Source organism: Piliocolobus tephrosceles, chromosome 6 (assembly GCF_002776525.5).
Source record: "Piliocolobus tephrosceles isolate RC106 chromosome 6, ASM277652v3, whole genome shotgun sequence".
Classification (NCBI taxonomy): domain Eukaryota; kingdom Metazoa; phylum Chordata; class Mammalia; order Primates; family Cercopithecidae; genus Piliocolobus; species Piliocolobus tephrosceles.
In genome coordinates this window covers 57,526,669-57,545,355 of record NC_045439.1, presented here as the reverse complement: position 1 = coordinate 57,545,355, position 18,687 = coordinate 57,526,669, and the positions used below count along the sequence as shown (strand labels likewise).

Sequence of the window (18,687 nt, the reverse complement as noted above, 5' to 3'; positions counted from 1 at the left end):
TGCTAGGCAGTGGACTAGATGCTCATTTGAAAAGCAAAAGAAAAAAATGTTTTTAGATGTTACTTACCCCCAGCAATTTCATGATAAGTTCACGGTCTTCTTCATCCTGGTCTTTGTATTTTTCTTTCATTTTTTTCATTTTACTCTACAAAATCAGAAGATTTTCGTTGGAAATATTCAGCAAAAAAATGTCAACAAATACTTGCAAAGAAATGGTGTTACTTTATATTCTCTGTCAAAAATGCTTACTGAATAAGGCACCATTATAATAAACAATATGAAGTCTACAAAGTTGGATAACCGAAGTCCTCATCCTCAAGGAATGTACCATAGGGTGGAGAGAAGATACACAGAGAAGTAAGGATAAATTAATACAACATAAAGAACTGCGAGGAAGAAATAAAGTAAAACAGTATTGGAAAAGCAAGTCTAAAAAGAAAGAGAATAGTAATAGCAAGTCATCACATTTGGTTGGAGTCAGGGTACACATGGAGGAAGAATAAGAAATAAAGCAGCAAAGCTAGGCTAGGCACTTATTCTAGAGGCTTTCAAGACTCTGTATTTTATTAAATAAACCAGTTATTCTTTACCCTGATTACATCCCCAAATCACTCTAGGGGTTTTAAACTATAAACATCTAGGCCCCACCCTAGAGATTTTTGTCTTGATTAATTGTATTAGCTGGGACCAAAATAACACATTTTGAAAATTGTGAAGACTTCCCTAAACAGGACACAAACGCCGTAAAAGAAGACTGATAAATCAGACTTAATTAGAATTTTAAAATGCTACTCATCAAAAAAGACTATTAGAGAAGTGAAAAAGAGCAAGCCCCCAAGTGTGAAAAGCACTTGCAATACATATATCCAAGAAAGGACTTGTATTCAGGATTAGAGAGAACTCATATACATCAACTTGAAAGATAGGACAAACCAATTTTTAAAATAGGTGCTTCAAGGTCCAATAAACATGAGAAAGTGCTCAATATCATTAGTCATCAGGGACATGAAATAAAAGCCAAATGAGCTATCAGCATATACACACTTAAATGACTGAAAAAAGAAAACCTGACAATACCAAGTGTTACTACGGATGGGGGTAACTGGACTCTCATACACTGCTTGGTGGGAAACTGACACAGGTACTCTGGAAAACTGACTGGCAGTATCTAATAAAGCCAAACAACATGTATGCCACAACCCAGAAGATTCCACTCATACATATATGAACAGAAATGCATACTTATGGATCCAAAAGTCATGTGAGGGTCTGGCACAGTGGTTCACGCGTGTAATCCCAACACTTTGGGAGGTCTGGGCGGGTGGATCATCTGAGGTCAGGAGTTCAAGACCAGCCTGACCAAAATAGTGAAACACCATCTCTACCAAAAATACAAAAAAAAAAAACAGCCAGGTGTGGTGGTGCATGCCTGTAATCCCAGATACTTGGAAGGCTGAGGCAGGAGAATCGCTTGCACCTGGGAGACAGAGGTTGCAGTGAGTCAAGACCATGCTATTGCACTCCAGCCTGGGCAACAAGAGTAAAACTCTGTCTCAAAAAACAAAAAGTCATGGGGGGATATTCTTAGAAAGTGGCAAGCATGAGCCTTCCGGCTGGGCGCAGTGGCTCACGCCTGTAAGCCCAGCACTTTGGGAGGCCGAGGTGGGTGGATCACAAGGTCAGGAGCGAGACCATCCTGGCCAACATAAGTGAAACCCCGTCTCTACTAAAAATACAAAAATTAGCTGGGTGTGGTGGTATGTGCCTATAGTTCCAGCTACTCAGGAGGCTGAAGCAGAAGAATCGCTTGAACCCAGGAGGAGGAGGATCCAGTGAGCTGAGATCACACCACCACTGTACTCCAGCCTGGCAACATAGCAAGACCCTGTCTCAAAAAAAAGAAACTGGCAAACAAGCATGAGCCTTCTGGGATGCTGGAAACATTCCAAGTAAAGTATCTGGATCTGAGTGGTGGTTTCACAGATGTGTGTGCTTACAAAAATTCACTGAGGCCGGACACAGTGGCTCATGCCTGTAATCCCAGCCCTTTGGGAGGCCAAGGCAGGCGGATCACGAGGTCAAGAGATGAAGACCATCCTGGCCAACATGGTGAAACTCTGTCTCTACTAAAAATACAAAAAGTAGCCAGGCATATTGGCGCATGCCTGTTGTCCCAGCTACTTGGGAGGCTGAGGCAGGAGAATTGCTTGAACCTGGGAGGTGGAGGTTGCAGTGAGTCGAGATCAGGCCATTGCACTCCAGCCTAGGCAACAGAACGAGACTCTGTCTCAAAAAAAAAAAAAAAAAAATTCACTGAGCCAAAGATTTGTGCATTTTACTATTATGTACACTGTACCTCAAAAAAATTGAGAATATTGTTACCAATAAACTGGACTGAGAAATGGAAAACCTGATGACAACAGAGTTTCTTAGAAAATACAACTTCGGAAAACCAACTTCAAAAAAACATCCCAGAAAACCTGAATAAATCTAAAATTATTAAAGAAACTGAAAATAGTTCTTGAAAACCTCCTCACAATAGCCGGGCATGGTGGCACACACCTGTGGTCCCAGCTACTAGGGAAGTTGAGGTGGGAGGACTGCTTGAGCCCAGGGGGTCAAGGCTGCAGTGAGCCAAGATTGCAACACTACATCCTGGCCTGGGCAACAAAGCAAGACTCAGTCTAAAAAAAAAAAAAATCTCCTCACAAAACCGAAAACATTAGGTCTAGTTTTATAAGCAAATGCTATCCAATTTCAAGGAACAGTCTCCATTTTGTGACAGAGTCTTGCTCTGTCACCCAGGCTAGAGTGTAGTACATGACCTCGGCTCACTGCAACCACTGCCTCCCAGGCTCAAGCAATTCTCCTGCCTCAGCCTCCAAGAAGCTGGGACCTACAGGTCCCACCACACCCGGCTAATTTTTGTATTTTCAATACAGACGGGGTTTCACCATGTTAGCCAGGCTAGTCTCAAACTCCTGACCTCAGGTGACCCAACCGTCTCAGCCTCCCAAAGTGCTGGGATTACAGGTATGAGCCACCGTGCTCAGCCACAATCTCCATTTTATACAAAATTCTAGAAAGCAGAAAAAGAGGGAGAGGTCCTAAACTTATTTTATGAAACTGATATAATGTGTAAACACAAAAACCAGGCAGAGACAGTATGAGAAATTAGAGGCCAATGAATAGATTTTGCTCAAGTAATATACCATAAACAGAGAAAATAATGCAATAGGCTGGGCACAGTGGCTCATGCCTGTAACTTTAGCACTTTTCGGAGACCAAGCAGGAGGATAACTTGAACCTAGGAGTTAGAGACCAGCCTGGGCAAATAGGAAGACCCTGTCTCTAAAAATAATAAAAATAAAAATAAGCCAGGCATGGTGGCATACGCCTGTGGTCCCAGCTGTTTGGGAAGCTGAGGAGGAAAGATGGTTTGGGCCCAGAAGGTTGAGGATGCAGTGAGCCATAACCATACCACTGCATTCCAGCCTGGGCGTCAGAGTGAGACCCTGTCTCAAAAGCAAAAAAACAAGCAAAAAGAATGCAACAGATACAGAAAAACCATTCAGAGACATTTAGCTCATCATTATTTAAAAAAACTTTCAAAAAGGTGTCTTCCAACAACCCAAAGGAAACATCCCACAATGATAAAATCTTAGTTCCTTTAATGGAATTAACAAAGATATACACAATGACTACTTCTATGAAACACAATACTTTTGCTTTTCAGTCACTGCAAAAAACATGGGGAAAATAAAAAGATATTAAGACTAGAAGAAAAGCCATAATTTGTAGACGATATGACTGCCTACAGACGAAGTATTAAAATTAGTAAGTGCTCTATAAGATTGCCCATTACTAGATCAACATGAATGGTGTCTTCCCATGTACCAGCAAATAACAACTAGGAAATGAAAGTTTTAAAAACAGGTAGGGCGCAGTGGCTCACGTCTGTAATCCCAACACTTTGGGAAGCTGAGGCGGGCAGATTGCTCAATTATAGTTTCATAATTGCACAATTATGGTTTTCCATAGGAAGACTCAAAGTGGTTAAAATGACAATTCCCCAGAAAATAACCTAAAAATTTAATGTATTTTAATAAAAATTCTATCACGATTTGCCTTAAAACTTAACCTATCTGCAGAATATTTCACTGTAAAAATGCATCATTTATTATTTCATATTGTTGTACACTTAAGATTAATTGCAGTTTTTGTGCTATTACAAATATAAACTTCAACATCCTCAGTGCATACCCATCATTTTTTTTTTTAGGATAAATTCCTAAAAGAGGAATTGCTGAGTCAAAGGGCAGAAGCATTGTTAAGACGTTTGACTGGAATTCCCATGTTGTACACTCAAACATTTACTGAACGACTGACTATGTAGTATCTATTAAAATGATGAGTAAAAAAAATTCCCCAGGTTTACACAGCATTTCTTTCATCACTTTTTTCTTTTTTTCAGGTTTGCCATTTGCTTTTTAATTTTATTGGTGGTTCTTTACTTTCTCCACCTGCAATGCACTGTGGTACCGTTTTCATATGGTTAGCCATCATTCTGAATATTTCATATCTTCTCAAATGATCTGCAATATTATTTTATCACATACTAAAATGCTAAATATCAGGTAGTGGTCCTGTGTCTAGATTTTATTCTGTCTCACTTTTTCTGTCTAGCTATTCCTATGTTAATAACATGCTGTTGTAAAAATTCTAGCGTTAAATATTTTACTACCTCATAGGGAAATCCCTCATTTTCTTAGCTATTCTCAAGCATTTACTCCTTTTAAAATAAATTTAGAATTATTTTATCAAGCATTAAAATCTCAATTCTGATTAAAGTCATGTTGAAATTATGTATGAGGAGAATTTATATTTTTATTATGTTGAGTCTTCCCTTCCTTATGCACATGTCCATTTATTTGCAGCTCACTGGAAAAAAGCATAGGAAAATCTGACCTCTATGAAGGAAAGATCACAAAACATATTTATAAAGATTATAGCCTAGTGTGGTGGCATGCACTTGCGGTCCCCGTTACTTGGTAGGCTGAGGTAGGAGGAGTGCATGAGCCCATGAGTTCAAAGCTGTAGTATGCTACAAACATGCCTGTAAACAGCCACTACACTCCAACCTGGGCAACACAGCAAGGCCCTCTTAAAAAAAAAAAAAAAGATTGCAAAGAAATTTAAATTTTAAAAGAGGTACAATCATAAATTAGTCCATAATCCCCTCATTTTTATACTGCTACAGCATTTTTTTTTTTTTGAGACAGAGTCTCGCCATGTCACCAGGCTGGAGTGCAGTGGCGTGATCTTGGCTCACTGCAACCTCTGCCTCCTGGGTTCAAGCAATTCTTCTGCCTCAGCCTCTCGAGTAGCTGCGACTATAGGCATGTACCACCATGCCTGGCTAATTTTTGTATATTTAGTAGAGATGGGGTTCACCATGTTAGATAGGCTGGTCTTGAACTCCTGGCCTCAAGTGATCCACCTGCCTCGGCCTCCCAAAGTGCTGAGATTACAGGCATGAGCCACTGCACCTGGCTGCTAGAGCATTTTGAAGAGTATATTATATTGTAACCAGACATGGTGGCTAACACACCTCTAGTTCCAAGCACCTTGGGAGGGTGAGGCAGGAAGATCACTTGAGCCTGGGAGTTTGAGACCAGCCTGGACAATATAGTTAGACCCCATCGCTACAAAAAATAAAAAGAATTAGCTGAGTATGGTAGCATGCACCTGTGTGGTCCCAGCTACTTGGAAGACTGAGATGGGAGGATCACTTAAGCCTAGAAGTTAAGGCTACTGCAGTGAGCCCTGACTGCACCACTGCATTCCAGCGTGGGTGACAGAGCAAGACTCTATTTCGGGTAGCTGGTAGGGGCAGTGTGGAAAGAGTATGTTCTATCACAAGTACTTCTTTCTTCATCATCCACCTTTAGCAAAATATCTAAGAACTCTAACCAAAATCGAAAAATTACTGAGCTAAATTCTCAATAAATATCAGCTCTGCTACTTAACTAGCTGGGCGACTTTGGCAAACCATAATCTCCTATTACTCTTCCAGATAAAATGAAAGCTTCTGTGCAGATGATCTTGAAAGTCTAAATAACTTCTAGTAATGATCTCTATGTTCTTCAAATGCTGTATCTACTCAACTAATTTCTAGTCAAAGGAAATCACAAAGGATTTTTTGGCCTACATTTTCTATTTCACTTCAACTTTAAAAAATTAAAAAGGAACCTCACAACTTAACTGTGAACCATATAGATCATCCTGAAGTTTACCTTTTGTCCTCGTTTCATTGGCTGTACAGCCGCAACATTTTTGCTTGTGTTCTGATGAGTTTCAATGTGTACAGTACTTTCTTTTTCTTTATCCTTTCCCTCTATCACTTCTACATCTCCTGAGTCACTTGGAAGCTTTTTCTTTTTCATTTCCCTGAATAAAAAAGACATGGAAACATCTCATTCTTAGAATTTCAATTCTTAGTGCCCTAAAAAAGTTCCATGGGAAAGGGCACATATACAGTATATAAATGGTCATGGCTTCTGCTTCACTTGTTAATCACCAAGTTAGAAAATACAAAGATGCTCAAAATCATCACGTAGGAAAAAGATGAAAATTTTTCAACTCTCATGGATTTATCTTTCTTTCCATCATCCAAGCTCAACATATTGTCACTCCTGACTCATGCTTACTCACTAGGCACATTTAGCCCCTGAACACCTTAATGGCCAGGCACTGGGATTTGCACTCTTTGTATCAACATAGCGTTGGGAGGTCTTAGGCATTTAATAAAACATTTGTTGACTGGTTGGTTGACTAAATGGATTAAAAAATACACAGGTTAAGAAGGAAGGGTAAATTTTATTACTGTGGTATTCTTCTTTCTGTTCCCAATGCCAACGTCTTAGTTCAGGTCCTCATTACATCCCACCCAGACTTCCTCCACAGTCTGTATCTTCTGAATTTTTTTTAAGACAGAGTTTGTGCCACCATGCCCAGTTAACTTTGTATTTTTAGTAGATATAGGGTTTCACCATGTTGGTCAGGCTGGTCTTGAACTCCTGACCCCAGGTATCTATTCGCCTCAGCCTCCCAAAGTGCTGGGATTACAGGCATGAGCCACCACATCCAGCCGTTAACTTCTGTTTTAATCTTCCTTAATCGTTTGCCTATGTCACATTCTCTTCGTATCACTTTAAAGGGTACAGTCCAAAATCCTTAGCTTTTAAGTACTCCATTTGTAGTTCAAATTTACTTCTCCAATCATATCATCTACCATTTAATAAACAAACTTTCTCTTCCTTCCCACTGAGTCTATTTATCATTTCCCCAAAGCACTATGCATATTACCCCAAAGAAGCACTCCCCTTTGTTAATGCTAATTCTCCTTGGAGTCTCCCTCTTTCATTTACTTAACCGCTAACATATCTTTCAAGGTGTACTTCTGATGTTATTTCCCCAAACATCTGAACTCATAGCAATCTCTTACTCTTGAACTACTTTATCACTTTCAGATACTATTCACATATTTATGACTACTTCCTGAATCCAGGACTCAAAAGCCTCTTTAAGGCATGAGCTTTATACTTTACCTCTTTGTATACTCAGTAAGTATCCAGCACAGTGCTATATGCTCAGAATTCTCTGTAATTGTTTAATGATTATCTTTCTCAAATGAAAAGGCTTTACTGTCCATTCCGATTTAGGGCTTCTTCCTGGAATGCTTTAGTTGTCTTAGTCTTTCCCACCCTACAGTAGTCATTTCCTTCCCTTCTGCCCTTGCCTTGCTTCTACTTGCTTCCTGAGACCTGCTAATAAAAAAAAAAAAAAAAAAAAAAAAAATTGGCCTGGCACGGTGGCTCACGTCTGTAATCCAGCACTTTGGGAGGCCGAGGCGGGCGGATCACGAGGTCAGAAGATTGAGACCATCCTGGCTAACACGGTGAAACCCCGTCTCTACTAAAAATACAAAAACAAAATTAGCCAGGCGTGGTGGCAGGCGCCTGTAGTCCCAGCTACTCGGGAGGCTGAGGCAGGAGAATAGTGTGAACCTGGGAGGCGGAGCTTGCAGTGAGCCAAGATCACGCCACTGCACTCCAGCCTGGGCCACAGAGCGAGACTCCATCTCAAAAAAAATAAAAAATAAAAAATAAAGTCTTCTGTCTTATGTAAAACTTTCCTAATTTCAGGTATTCCTATTTATTCCTGACAATATTACCCTAGAACTAGTCTATGTAATACACTGAAATCATTATTGTACATATTTATGTAGTAAAAGCTCTGTCTTATTAGAGCAAGTCCTCAAATAACATAATTTAATTCAACATCATTGTTATAACTTTGATGAGAACAAAAAACAAAATTGATTCCTGGCCATGGCCACCATCTGTGCAGAGTCTACATGTTCTCCCCATGACTATGTGGGTTTTCACCAGGTACTCAGGTTTTCTCTCACATCCCAAAATGCGCATGTTAGGTTAACTGGCGTGTCTACATTATCCCAGCATGAATGAGTGCCCTGCAATGGAATGACATCCTGTTCTGGGTTGGTTCTGGCCTGTTGCCCTGATTTGCCAGGATAGGCTTTTGCCACCAATGACCCTTAACTGGAATAAGCGGTTGAAAAACGAATGAATGAATGAATGACTTAATATAAATGACTGTCAAAAATTCATAAACTAAACAATAGTCATACAAATGTACAACAATAAACAATGTAGTATGAAAGTGCTTAAAGAACGTGCCATATTTTTGTTTTTGAACCTCATGGTAGTAGGAGTTACTCTACAATTTTCACTTTGCAAATAGTCCTTGATTTAACCCACTACCACAACTACCATCATTCACTGATTTACCAAAAATTGGGCAAATAATTATCGTGCTTGCGTTCATTAATCTTTCTTAAATATATGTACAGTTTATATTTATTTTAATGTTTAATATTAGAAGTGTTTTCAGTCGGCCGGGCGCGGTGGTGCAAGCCTGTAATCCCAGGACTTTGGGAGGCCGAGACAGGCGGATCACGAGGTCAGGAGATCGAGACCATCCTGGCTAACACGGTGAAACCCCGTCTCTACTAAAAAAAAAAATACAAAAAACTAGCCGGGCGAGGTGGCGGGCACCTGTAGTCCCAGCTACTCGGGAGGCTGAGGCAGGAGAATGGCGTAAACCCAGGAGGCGGAGCTTGCAGTGAGCTGAGATCCGGCCACTGCACATCAGCCTGGGCGACAGAGCGAGACTCCGTCTCAAAAAAAAAAAAAAAAAAAAAGAAGTGTTTTCAGTCTTTATTTAGAAGTTTTGTGATGGTTTTGTGACCAAAAATATGCCAGAGGAACTTAACTCCTGTTTATATCAATTAGCCCATGGCAAAATTGGTTTCATTACACATTATTTCTCTTAAGTCCAAGTTTCCAAGAACCTATTGAAAATGTTAAGTGGGCTGGGCGTGGTGGCTCATGCCTGTAATTCCAGCACTTTGTGAGGCTGAGGCGGTTGGATTATGAGGTCAGAAGATCGAGACCATCCTGGCGAACACGGTGAAACCCCATCTCTACTAAAAATACAAAAAATTAGCCGGGCACGGTGGCGGGTGCCTGTAGTCCCAGCAACTTGGGAGGCTGAGGCTGGAGAATGGCATGAACCCAGGAGATGGGGCTTGCAGTGAGCTGAAATCGCGCCACTGCACTCCAGCCTGGGCGACGGAGTGAGACTTCATCTCAAAAAAAAAAAGAAAATGTTAAGTGAAGGCCAGGCATCAATGGTTCATACCTGTAATCCCAGCACTTTGGGCAGCCAAGGTGGGAGGATCACTTGAGCCCAGGAGTTCAAGACCAGCCTGGGCAACATGATGAAACCCCGTCTCTACAAAGAATACAAACATTTTTGTAGTGGCATGCGCCACTACAGCTACTTGGGAGGCTGAAGCAGAAGACTGCCTGAGCCTGGGAGTTTGAGGCTGTAGTGAGCCACAACTGCACCTTAGCACTCAAGCCTGGGCAACAAAGCGAGACCCTGTCTCAAAAAAAAACAAAAAAAAAAAGAAAAGAAAATGTTAAGTGAGTACTTACTCTACTAGGTCTATTTCATTGATTACAGTGACAGATTAGGGCTCTTAAACAGAAAAATGTATTAGAGCTTAATATTAACAACGAAAAATTTCTGCTAAATCTTGGTCAATTTAATGAAGGAAGTCTTTAAACAGCTAAGTAATCTGTGGTAGCTGAGCTATCAATTAAAAAAAAAAAAGAAAATCATGCTTTTTAGTTAGATAACACAGATGTGTTTACCTTCTTTCCTTGGCTGACAAATGTCTCCGGCTCTGTGATTTACTGTCACTCTATTAAAACAAAAAAACAGGCAAATGCAAACATCACTATTATTAATTTTTTTGAAAAGTATTAAAAAGTAGAAAATGATTCCTTGAGAATAGGATGTTCTTCATAAAACTGAAAATAGCTTACAGAATTAGAAGATTCCTCTTTTGAAGCCAATTTCTGGAGGGACCTATGAAAATAAACAGAAGGGAGTCTCTACCAGCCTGTAAAAGACGCTCATTTACAAAGCCCCTAGATGTTCCCACACCATACTCTTAAGTACTGGCAATCCAACAGATTTTCAGATTTGGTAAAGTGAGAAAAACATACAACCAAATTGCTCCTCTCTCCACACTTCCATATACATTTTAAAATAGGTGACGTGTATTGAAAACTTACTGTGTGTCAGGCACTGCCAGATGGTATACATGCATAAATCCCCATGAAAGGGATACCATTCTGTTTTCACCAAGAAGGAAACTGAAGCTTAAGCACAAAGTAACTTTACCAAGGACACACCCTAAGACCCAATACTGGTTTGTCTGACTCCTAGACTGTTCTGAATTACATCGTTAATTGTGCATTTGTAACTAACAGACCTGATGATCTGTAAAACATTATGTAGACTAAAACACATTTTTGATGGAATTGCCTTTGTTATGTTCTTAGCATTTATAACCATTTAGTTGTTTCTCTTTGGATCTAGTTTGGCCACTCTAAATGCACTGTATTTTTCTATCCTGGTCCTGGGAATTTCTTTGCAGAGAGACCCAATCAAATGGTGAAAAAGCAGTAAAACAATGGAGGGTAAAAGTACTGATGTCAATCTTGGTATTATCTTGGTAAGGATTACCTCATCATCATTCTCGGCTTACACAATAATATGTAAAATTTTATTTTTAAATTACCTTTGGGGTTGAAGGTGGGACAAGTCAATGGTAGTATCAGGATAATTTAATGTCTCTTCCCCTTCATCCTTCATTTCACCAACAGGATCCTGATCTTGTCTAACCTCTTCATATTCTCCTTCATCTTCAGAGCTTTCTTCCTGAATGAGCTCCTCATTCAGTTCATCTCTACCACTCTGAACAGTGATATCCTCTTGGTTAACCTGAGTCATGAGTTCTACTTCTACAGGAGGAGTTTCATGTTCCTCTTTATCCTCATCACTGCTAGTATCACCTCCATCTGTAGAATTACCATTAAGGACAGTCAGTGTGGGACTACCAACCAAGCCAGGTCATTTCCTGAAAACCTCATAAAAATATTCCACTGACTGTTTCTCCCATATTTCTCCAAAAGATCACCAGAAAAATGCCTGATCGTTCCCAAAGGGTACTCTTAGACAAAAGAATAACCTGTATCATGAATAGGTTGAACTAAATGATCTCCAAAATCCTTTACCACAATAAATTTCTTGGACATTGCTACCCTTTCAACAATGAAAACCACAACTTTGCCTTAGTTGGGTATTTCCAAAAAGCAAGACAGCAAAATTAGTTGTATAACTTTTGCTGCTTTTATTATAATTTGCACATAAAACTTAAATACATATTATATAACACACATAACCGGTACTCATTCTTTTGCAAAGGAACTAATAGTAGTAATAGAGTCTACTGTCTCACCTGCAAAATGACATGCCACCACTCATCTGACAAGGATGGTTACAAGAATAGAAAATAATGTAAATAGGGCCGGGCGCGGTGGCTCAAGCCTGTAATCCCAGCACTTTGGGAGGCCGAGACGGGCGGATCACAAGGTCAGGAGATCGAGACCATCCTGGCTAATACGGTGAAACCCTGTCTCTACTAAAGAATACAAAAAACTAGCCGGGCGACGAGGCGGGCGCCTGTAGTCCCAGCTACTTGGGAGGCGGAGGCAGGAGAATGGCATAAACCTGGGAGGCGGAGCTTGCAGTGAGCTGAGATCCTGAGATCCGGCCACCGCACTCCAGCCTGGGCAACAGAGCCAGACTCCATCTCAAAAAAAAAAAAAGAAAAGAAAAGAAAATAATGTAAATAGACCAGGTGCAGTGGCTCACGCCTGTAATCCCAGCACTTTGGGAGGCCGAGGTGGGTGGATCACGAGGTCAGGAGTTCAAGACCAGCCTGGCAAAGATGTTAAACCCCGTCTACCAAAAATACAAAAATTAGCCAGGCGTGGTGGCAGGTGCCTGTAATCCCAGCTACTCAGGAGGCTGAGGCAGAAGAATTGCTTGAACCTGGGCAGCAGAGGTTGCAGTGAGCCGAGATCGCGCCACTACACTCTAGTCTGGCAAGAGACTGAAACTCCGTCTCGGGGGGAAAAAAAAAAAAGAATGTAAATAAGGCACTTTATATAGTCCCAGGGAAATGGTGAGCCTCAATCAACAGAATCTTACAACACAACAGTAATAGTAAATGAAACAATGCAATATTACCTGTAAAAAGGAATGACCTTAGCAGAGAGAATAACTACAAAATAATTTAGTGGGAATATTTTCTGTAGTTCCTTTAGGTAGGCAGGTGAATTTATTCTAGCAACTATAATTACTCTCTACTTGAAACAAATACTTTGCCTCCCAGGTTCAAGCAAGCCTCCCACCTCAGCCTCTTCAGTAGCTGGGACTAGAGGCGCTGATTTTTTTGGTAGAGACGGGGTTTTACCATGTTGCCCAGGCTCGTCCCTGGGTTGTCCCAGCCCAGGAGCTGGTCTCAAACTCCTGAGCTCAAGCAATCCACCTGCCTCGGACTGCCAAAAGTGCTGAGATTACAGGCATGAGCCACAACGCCCGGCCTGATAAATACTTTTAAATTCACTAGAATAAGTATATTTAGCATTTCCAAAAACAAAATTCAGTAAAACTTACAGCAAGTAGTTTGGGTTTTTTTAAGATATTTAGATTATCCCAAAAGAGACATGATCTTCTAAGGATTCAGAAGCAAAAATTGGTAACAAAAAACATCACAAAAACTAATTTCTTAAAATCTATAAACTACCTAATTGTTCCATTTCTTCTGATATGAGTTCGCTTGTGCAACTTGCCAGTGTCTCCATGTCTTCATCCTGTACTCTGACTTTTCGTTCACCCCGATGTCTCCAAATACAAGACTCATCTACCTAAAGAAACAGTTATTTTTCAGTGATGGAGCTTTAAACAAGACTAATGAAAATCAGGAAAAAAATAAATAACCAAGAAGCTGAAGAGTACCTTAAAAAGGAAGCTAAACCCCATCATTAGATACGAGGGAGGAAGAAAATTCTTTTTTCCTACAAAAGATAACGTACATTAATGCTTTAAAAATCAGGTTTCTCCACTTTTTGCTTACAAAACAAAAAAAAATTAGTGTCAGATGACACGAATGGTCATATCCATTTTGTCTTTTGCTATGTCATGAATAACATTTCCCATTTATAGAACTGGGCAGTATGTATAGGAACAGTTATTAAGAAGAAAAAAAATACACGCTTGCTCTGATATTCTGGGTCAGTCAGACCCTGAATATTCTATTTTCAGAAATAAGTTCAGGCTATACTTTCTTATCCTTATAACTAAACTACGCAAAAGTGCACTGCCCTCAAAAAATATATACATGAAGATATGACAAACACTAAACTTGTCCCACCAAGGCAAAAACTTCTTTACTTCATAGCAGACTTTATATAAGAAATCCAAGTAATTAGTTTCTGTTCTAAGAGTATCTGTAATCTGTCCTCAAACCTGTCTCCATAATCTATTGACAAGTCTAGGGATATTTTTCCTGTCAAGACATTACCTCTTATCATGAAGCTTCCTGTTGTCAAATATTCTCCAGTTGGTGCTGTTTTAGATACCTGAAGAACACAATAATACATTATATTCTTATTTTAAAAAATACTCCGGTTTTCTTTTTCCACTTGAGGAGAAAGTAAAGTCAGAGTCAAGTAAGCCACACTGTCTCCTGAAAAGTTTGTAATTTCATATAAATTCTCAATACTGAAGGGAAAGATACCTTTCATGACAGATTAAGCCTCTGGAAGTAACAAAGAAAAAACAAAGAATCCACTACATCAATCATTTTCTTTCTTTCTTTTTTTTTGAGACGAAGTCTCACTCTGTTGCCCAAGCTGAAGTGCAGTGGCACAATCTCAGCTCACTGCAACCTCTACCTCCTGGGTTCAAGCGATTCTCCTGCCTCAGCCTCCTGAGTAGCTGGGACTACAGGCACCCACCACCATGCCCGGCTGATTTGTGTATTTTTAGTAGAGACAGGCTTTCACTATGTTGGCCAGGCTGGTCTTGAACTCCTAACCTCGTGATCCACCTGCCTCAGCCTCCCAAAGTGCTGAGATTACAGGCGTGAGCCACCGTGCCCGGCAATAATTTTCAAATGCCATGGACGACAGCAGAACTGGTCCACTCATCTCTTCCAGCATGAGATGTAATGAGAAAAGTAACGATAGGTCAATGAGCTTATCATAAAGCTATGTTTATTAAAATAAAGCTCTATTTATTAAATAAAATCCTTGTCTAAGATACTGTTTTTGATGATAAAGTTTTTTTTCTCTTTTTTTTGAGACGGAGTCTCGCACTGTCACCCAGGCTGGAGTGCAGTGGCCCAATCTTGGCTCACTGTAATCTCAGCCTCCCAGATTCCAGCGATTCTCCTGCCTCAGCCTCCCAAGTAGCTGGGACTACAGGCGTGCACCACCACGCCCAGCTAATTTTTGTATTTTTTTAGTAGAGGTGGGGTTTCACTATACTGGCCAGGCTGGCCTCGAACTCCTGACTTCATGATCTGCCCACCTTGGCCTCCCAAAGTGCTGGGATTACAGGCATGAGGCAAAAGTAACCTTTCACTATATGAAATAAAGATTATAGGAGATTTTTAAAAAATATATCCTATTTTGGCAAACAGAAAGTGAGTAAACTTATCCCATAATTTAAAAAAATTTTGGGGCCAGGTGTGGTAGCTCATGCCTGTAATCCCAGTACTCTGGGAAGCCAAGGTGGGTGGATCATGAGGTCAGGAGTTCAAGACTAGCCTGGCTAAGACAGTGAAACCCTGTCCCTATTAAAAACACAAAAATTAGCCAGGCGTGGTGGCGGGTACCTATAATCCCAGTTACTCAGGAGGCCGAGGCAGAGAACTGCTTGAACCCAGGAGGCAGAGGTTGCAGTGAGCCGAGATCGCGCCACTGCACTCTAGCCTGTGTGACAGAGCAACACTCCATCTCAAAAAAAAAAAAAAAAAAAAAAAAATTCTAAATCTTTGAAACCCCCAAATCTTCAGAGTATCTTTATTAGTCATACTTATTAAAATAGCAAGGGGCCAAGTGTGCTAGCTCACACCTGTAATCCCAGCACTTTGGGAGGCGAAAGAAGGAGTTCACTTGAGGCCAGGAGTTTGAGACCTGGCCTGGCCAATATGGCCAAACCCCATCTCTACAAAAATAGAAAAAGTAGCCAGGTGTGGTGGCACACTCCTGTAGTCCCAGCTACACAGGAGGAAGAGGCAGGAGAATCGCTTGAACTCAGGAGGCGGAGGCTGCAGTGAGCTGAAATTGCACCACTGCACTCGAGCCTGGGCAACAGAACAAGACTCCATCTCAAAACAAACACAAAAAACCAGCAAGGGATTAAAAACACACTAAATTTCATTCCAAAAAATTTTGTAATAAAAGAATTAAAACCACTTTTATAACAGCACTGAGGTAGCAATTTATAATCCCCCTATAATGACAATATCACAGCACAGCATATAATAAATATAAAAAGATACAAAAATGAAACTAAATCTAAGGGAGTATGATGAAACTGAACTCTTTTCATCCTACTGTACAGCTTTAGGAACTTATAAAAGTACATCATTATCAATTATAATTCTCAAAAGTATGATAAGAAATCAATAGCAATGTGAGGTCAAATATGGAATGAAGTATCACCAAACTAAACAGTGCTGGCCAGGCACCATGGCTCACACCTGTAATCCCAGCACTTTGGGAGGCTGAGGCAAAAGGATCACTTGAAGTCAGGAATTTGAGACCAGCCTGGCCAACATGGTGAAACCCCATCTCTACAAAGAAAAAAAAAATGCAAAAAAAAAACCCCAACAACATCATTAACCACAAAGAAGGGCAATTACTAAAAACAAATGAATTAAAAAAAAAAAAAAAAAAAAAAACAAAGAGGATATGCCTACTTTTTTGGAAGGGCCCAAGAGAATTCAGAATATTCCAACAAAGATGAACAGGAGAAAGGCCTTTTAGGTCAGTATGCCAATAATAATCGATAATAACTGGAATACTCTTTATCCTGTATAACTGCATGGATCACTTTCTCTTCATTTACCTCTCTGCTCAAATCCTACCTTCCTAGAAAGGTTCCCCCAATACTTCATCCAAAATGGTATCCCCTATCACTCTCTATCCCCTTTCATGCTTTAAAAAATACATATTTTATGGCAGTTATTACCTGACATTATGTACATATTTTCCTCTACCAAAAAAATGTTAGCTCTATTAGAGCCTTGTCTGCTTTATTTACTTCTATACTCTCAAAATTTGGCACACAGTAGCTCTTAGTAAGTTAAGAGAAAGGACAAGAGCCCTTATTACCTGATGATGGTACACCCACCAAGCACTAGTGATAACTCGTGCATCCCAAGCAGCACTGTAGCAAAGTGCCATTGTGCCAGCTTCAGTCAAGGTCCGTGGGGGGATGGGTTCTCCTGGAATAACAATGCATAATGTCTCAACACCAAAGTATGGACTTTCTCTAGAGAAAGATGAAAATTACATGCTGCATGACAGGGTCAATCATATATCTTTTTTTTTTTTTGAGAGAGAGAGTCTCGCTCTGTCACTCAGGCTGGAGTGCAGTGGCACAATCTCAGCTCAGTGCAACTTCCACCTCCTGGGTTCAAGCAATTCTCTGCCTCAGCCTCCTGAGTAGCTGCGATTACAGGTGCCCGCCACCATTCCTCGCTAAATGTTTGTATCTTTAGCAGAGACGGGGTTCCACCATCTTGGCCAGGCTGGTCTTGAACTCCTGACCTCATGATCCACCCACCTCAGCCTTCCAGAATGCTAGGATTACAGGCGTAAGCCACTGCATCCGGCCGGTCAATCATGTATCTTAAATACTAATACATTTTTACTTCACCATTATAAAAAGTTACTAAAAATGTATTTTTAATATTGCTATTTACAGAGCAAGCTTTTAAATGACCTATGTAAATAAAACATGTCAGAGAAGAAATATCCTCTCACATCAATAATTCTAACTTCACTCCAGAAAAGATAATTTAGAGAAATCCATTTAAAGTTTGAAGACTTCCAAAATTAAAATAGATTGGCGGAATCATGAACACGAAGAGCATATATGAATAATATGTCCCTTATGGTTAGATTTCAAATATTTTTAAATTGGGGTATAATTCACCTGCTATAAAATTCACCCCTTTAAAGTGTACAATTCAATGGCTTTTTGTATATTCATAATGCTGTGTGACCATGACCATCAACACTATTTAATTCCAGAACATTTTCATCATCCCAGAAAAGAAACCCTATATTCATTAGCAGCCACTCCCCATTTTCTCCTCTGTACCCAGTCCCTGGCAATTACTAATCTATTTTCTGTCTCTATGGTTTTGCCTAATTTGGACGTTTTATACAAATGTAATCATACATAGCATTTTAGGTTTGGCTTCTTTCACTTAGCTTAATGTTTTTCACGGTCATTCCATGTTAAAAGCACATATAAGTACTTCTGTTCTTTGTAAGTCTGAATAATATTCCATTATATGGATATACCACATTTTGTTTATTCATTAATTGAATGACATATGGATTGTTTCCATTTCTTGGCTATTATAAATAATGCTATCAGTATCTGCAAACAAGTTTTGTATGGACACATACCTTTGCTTATCTTGGGTATATACCTAAGAGAGGAATTGCAGGGTCAATTATGTTTTACATTTTTTGCAACTGCCAAACCATTTCCCACAGCAGCTGTATCATTGTCCATTCCCACCAGCAGTATTCTATTTTCTCTACCATCATCACCAACACGTGTTACTGTTTTCGCCAGCATCATCACCAACACGTGTTAGTGGGTATAAAGTGGTATCTTGTGTTTTTCAGATGGAGTCATGCTCTTTTCGCCCTGGCTGGAGTGCACTGGCGTGATCTCAGCTCACTGCAACCTCCGCCACCTGGGTTCAAGCGATTCTCCTGCCTCAGCCTCCTGAGTAGCTGGGATTACAGGTGTGTGCCACTACGCCCGGCTTATTTATTTATTTATTTATTTATTTATTTATTTATTTATTTATTAACTAGAGATGGGGTTTCACTATACTGGCCAGGCTGGTATCAAACTCCTTACCTC

General features: G+C 40.1%; 1 protein-coding gene across 2 annotated transcripts in view; it reads right to left on the bottom strand.

Moving 5' to 3' along the window:
- Positions 1–18,687, bottom strand: part of NEMF (nuclear export mediator factor) — a 70,168-nt gene that overhangs the window by 5,988 nt on the left and 45,493 nt on the right. For both annotated transcript variants that reach the window (XM_023222684.2, XM_023222685.3), the window contains 9 exons: positions 16,911–17,023; positions 14,090–14,147; positions 13,525–13,583; positions 13,313–13,433; positions 11,240–11,519; positions 10,479–10,521; positions 10,305–10,354; positions 6,297–6,450; positions 68–145 (listed from right to left, as the gene is read on the bottom strand). In XM_023222684.2, coding sequence (XP_023078452.1) covers positions 68–145; positions 6,297–6,450; positions 10,305–10,354; positions 10,479–10,521; positions 11,240–11,519; positions 13,313–13,433; positions 13,525–13,583; positions 14,090–14,147; positions 16,911–17,023 — 956 coding nt within the window. The remainder of the gene's footprint in view (positions 1–67; positions 146–6,296; positions 6,451–10,304; positions 10,355–10,478; positions 10,522–11,239; positions 11,520–13,312; positions 13,434–13,524; positions 13,584–14,089; positions 14,148–16,910; positions 17,024–18,687) is intronic.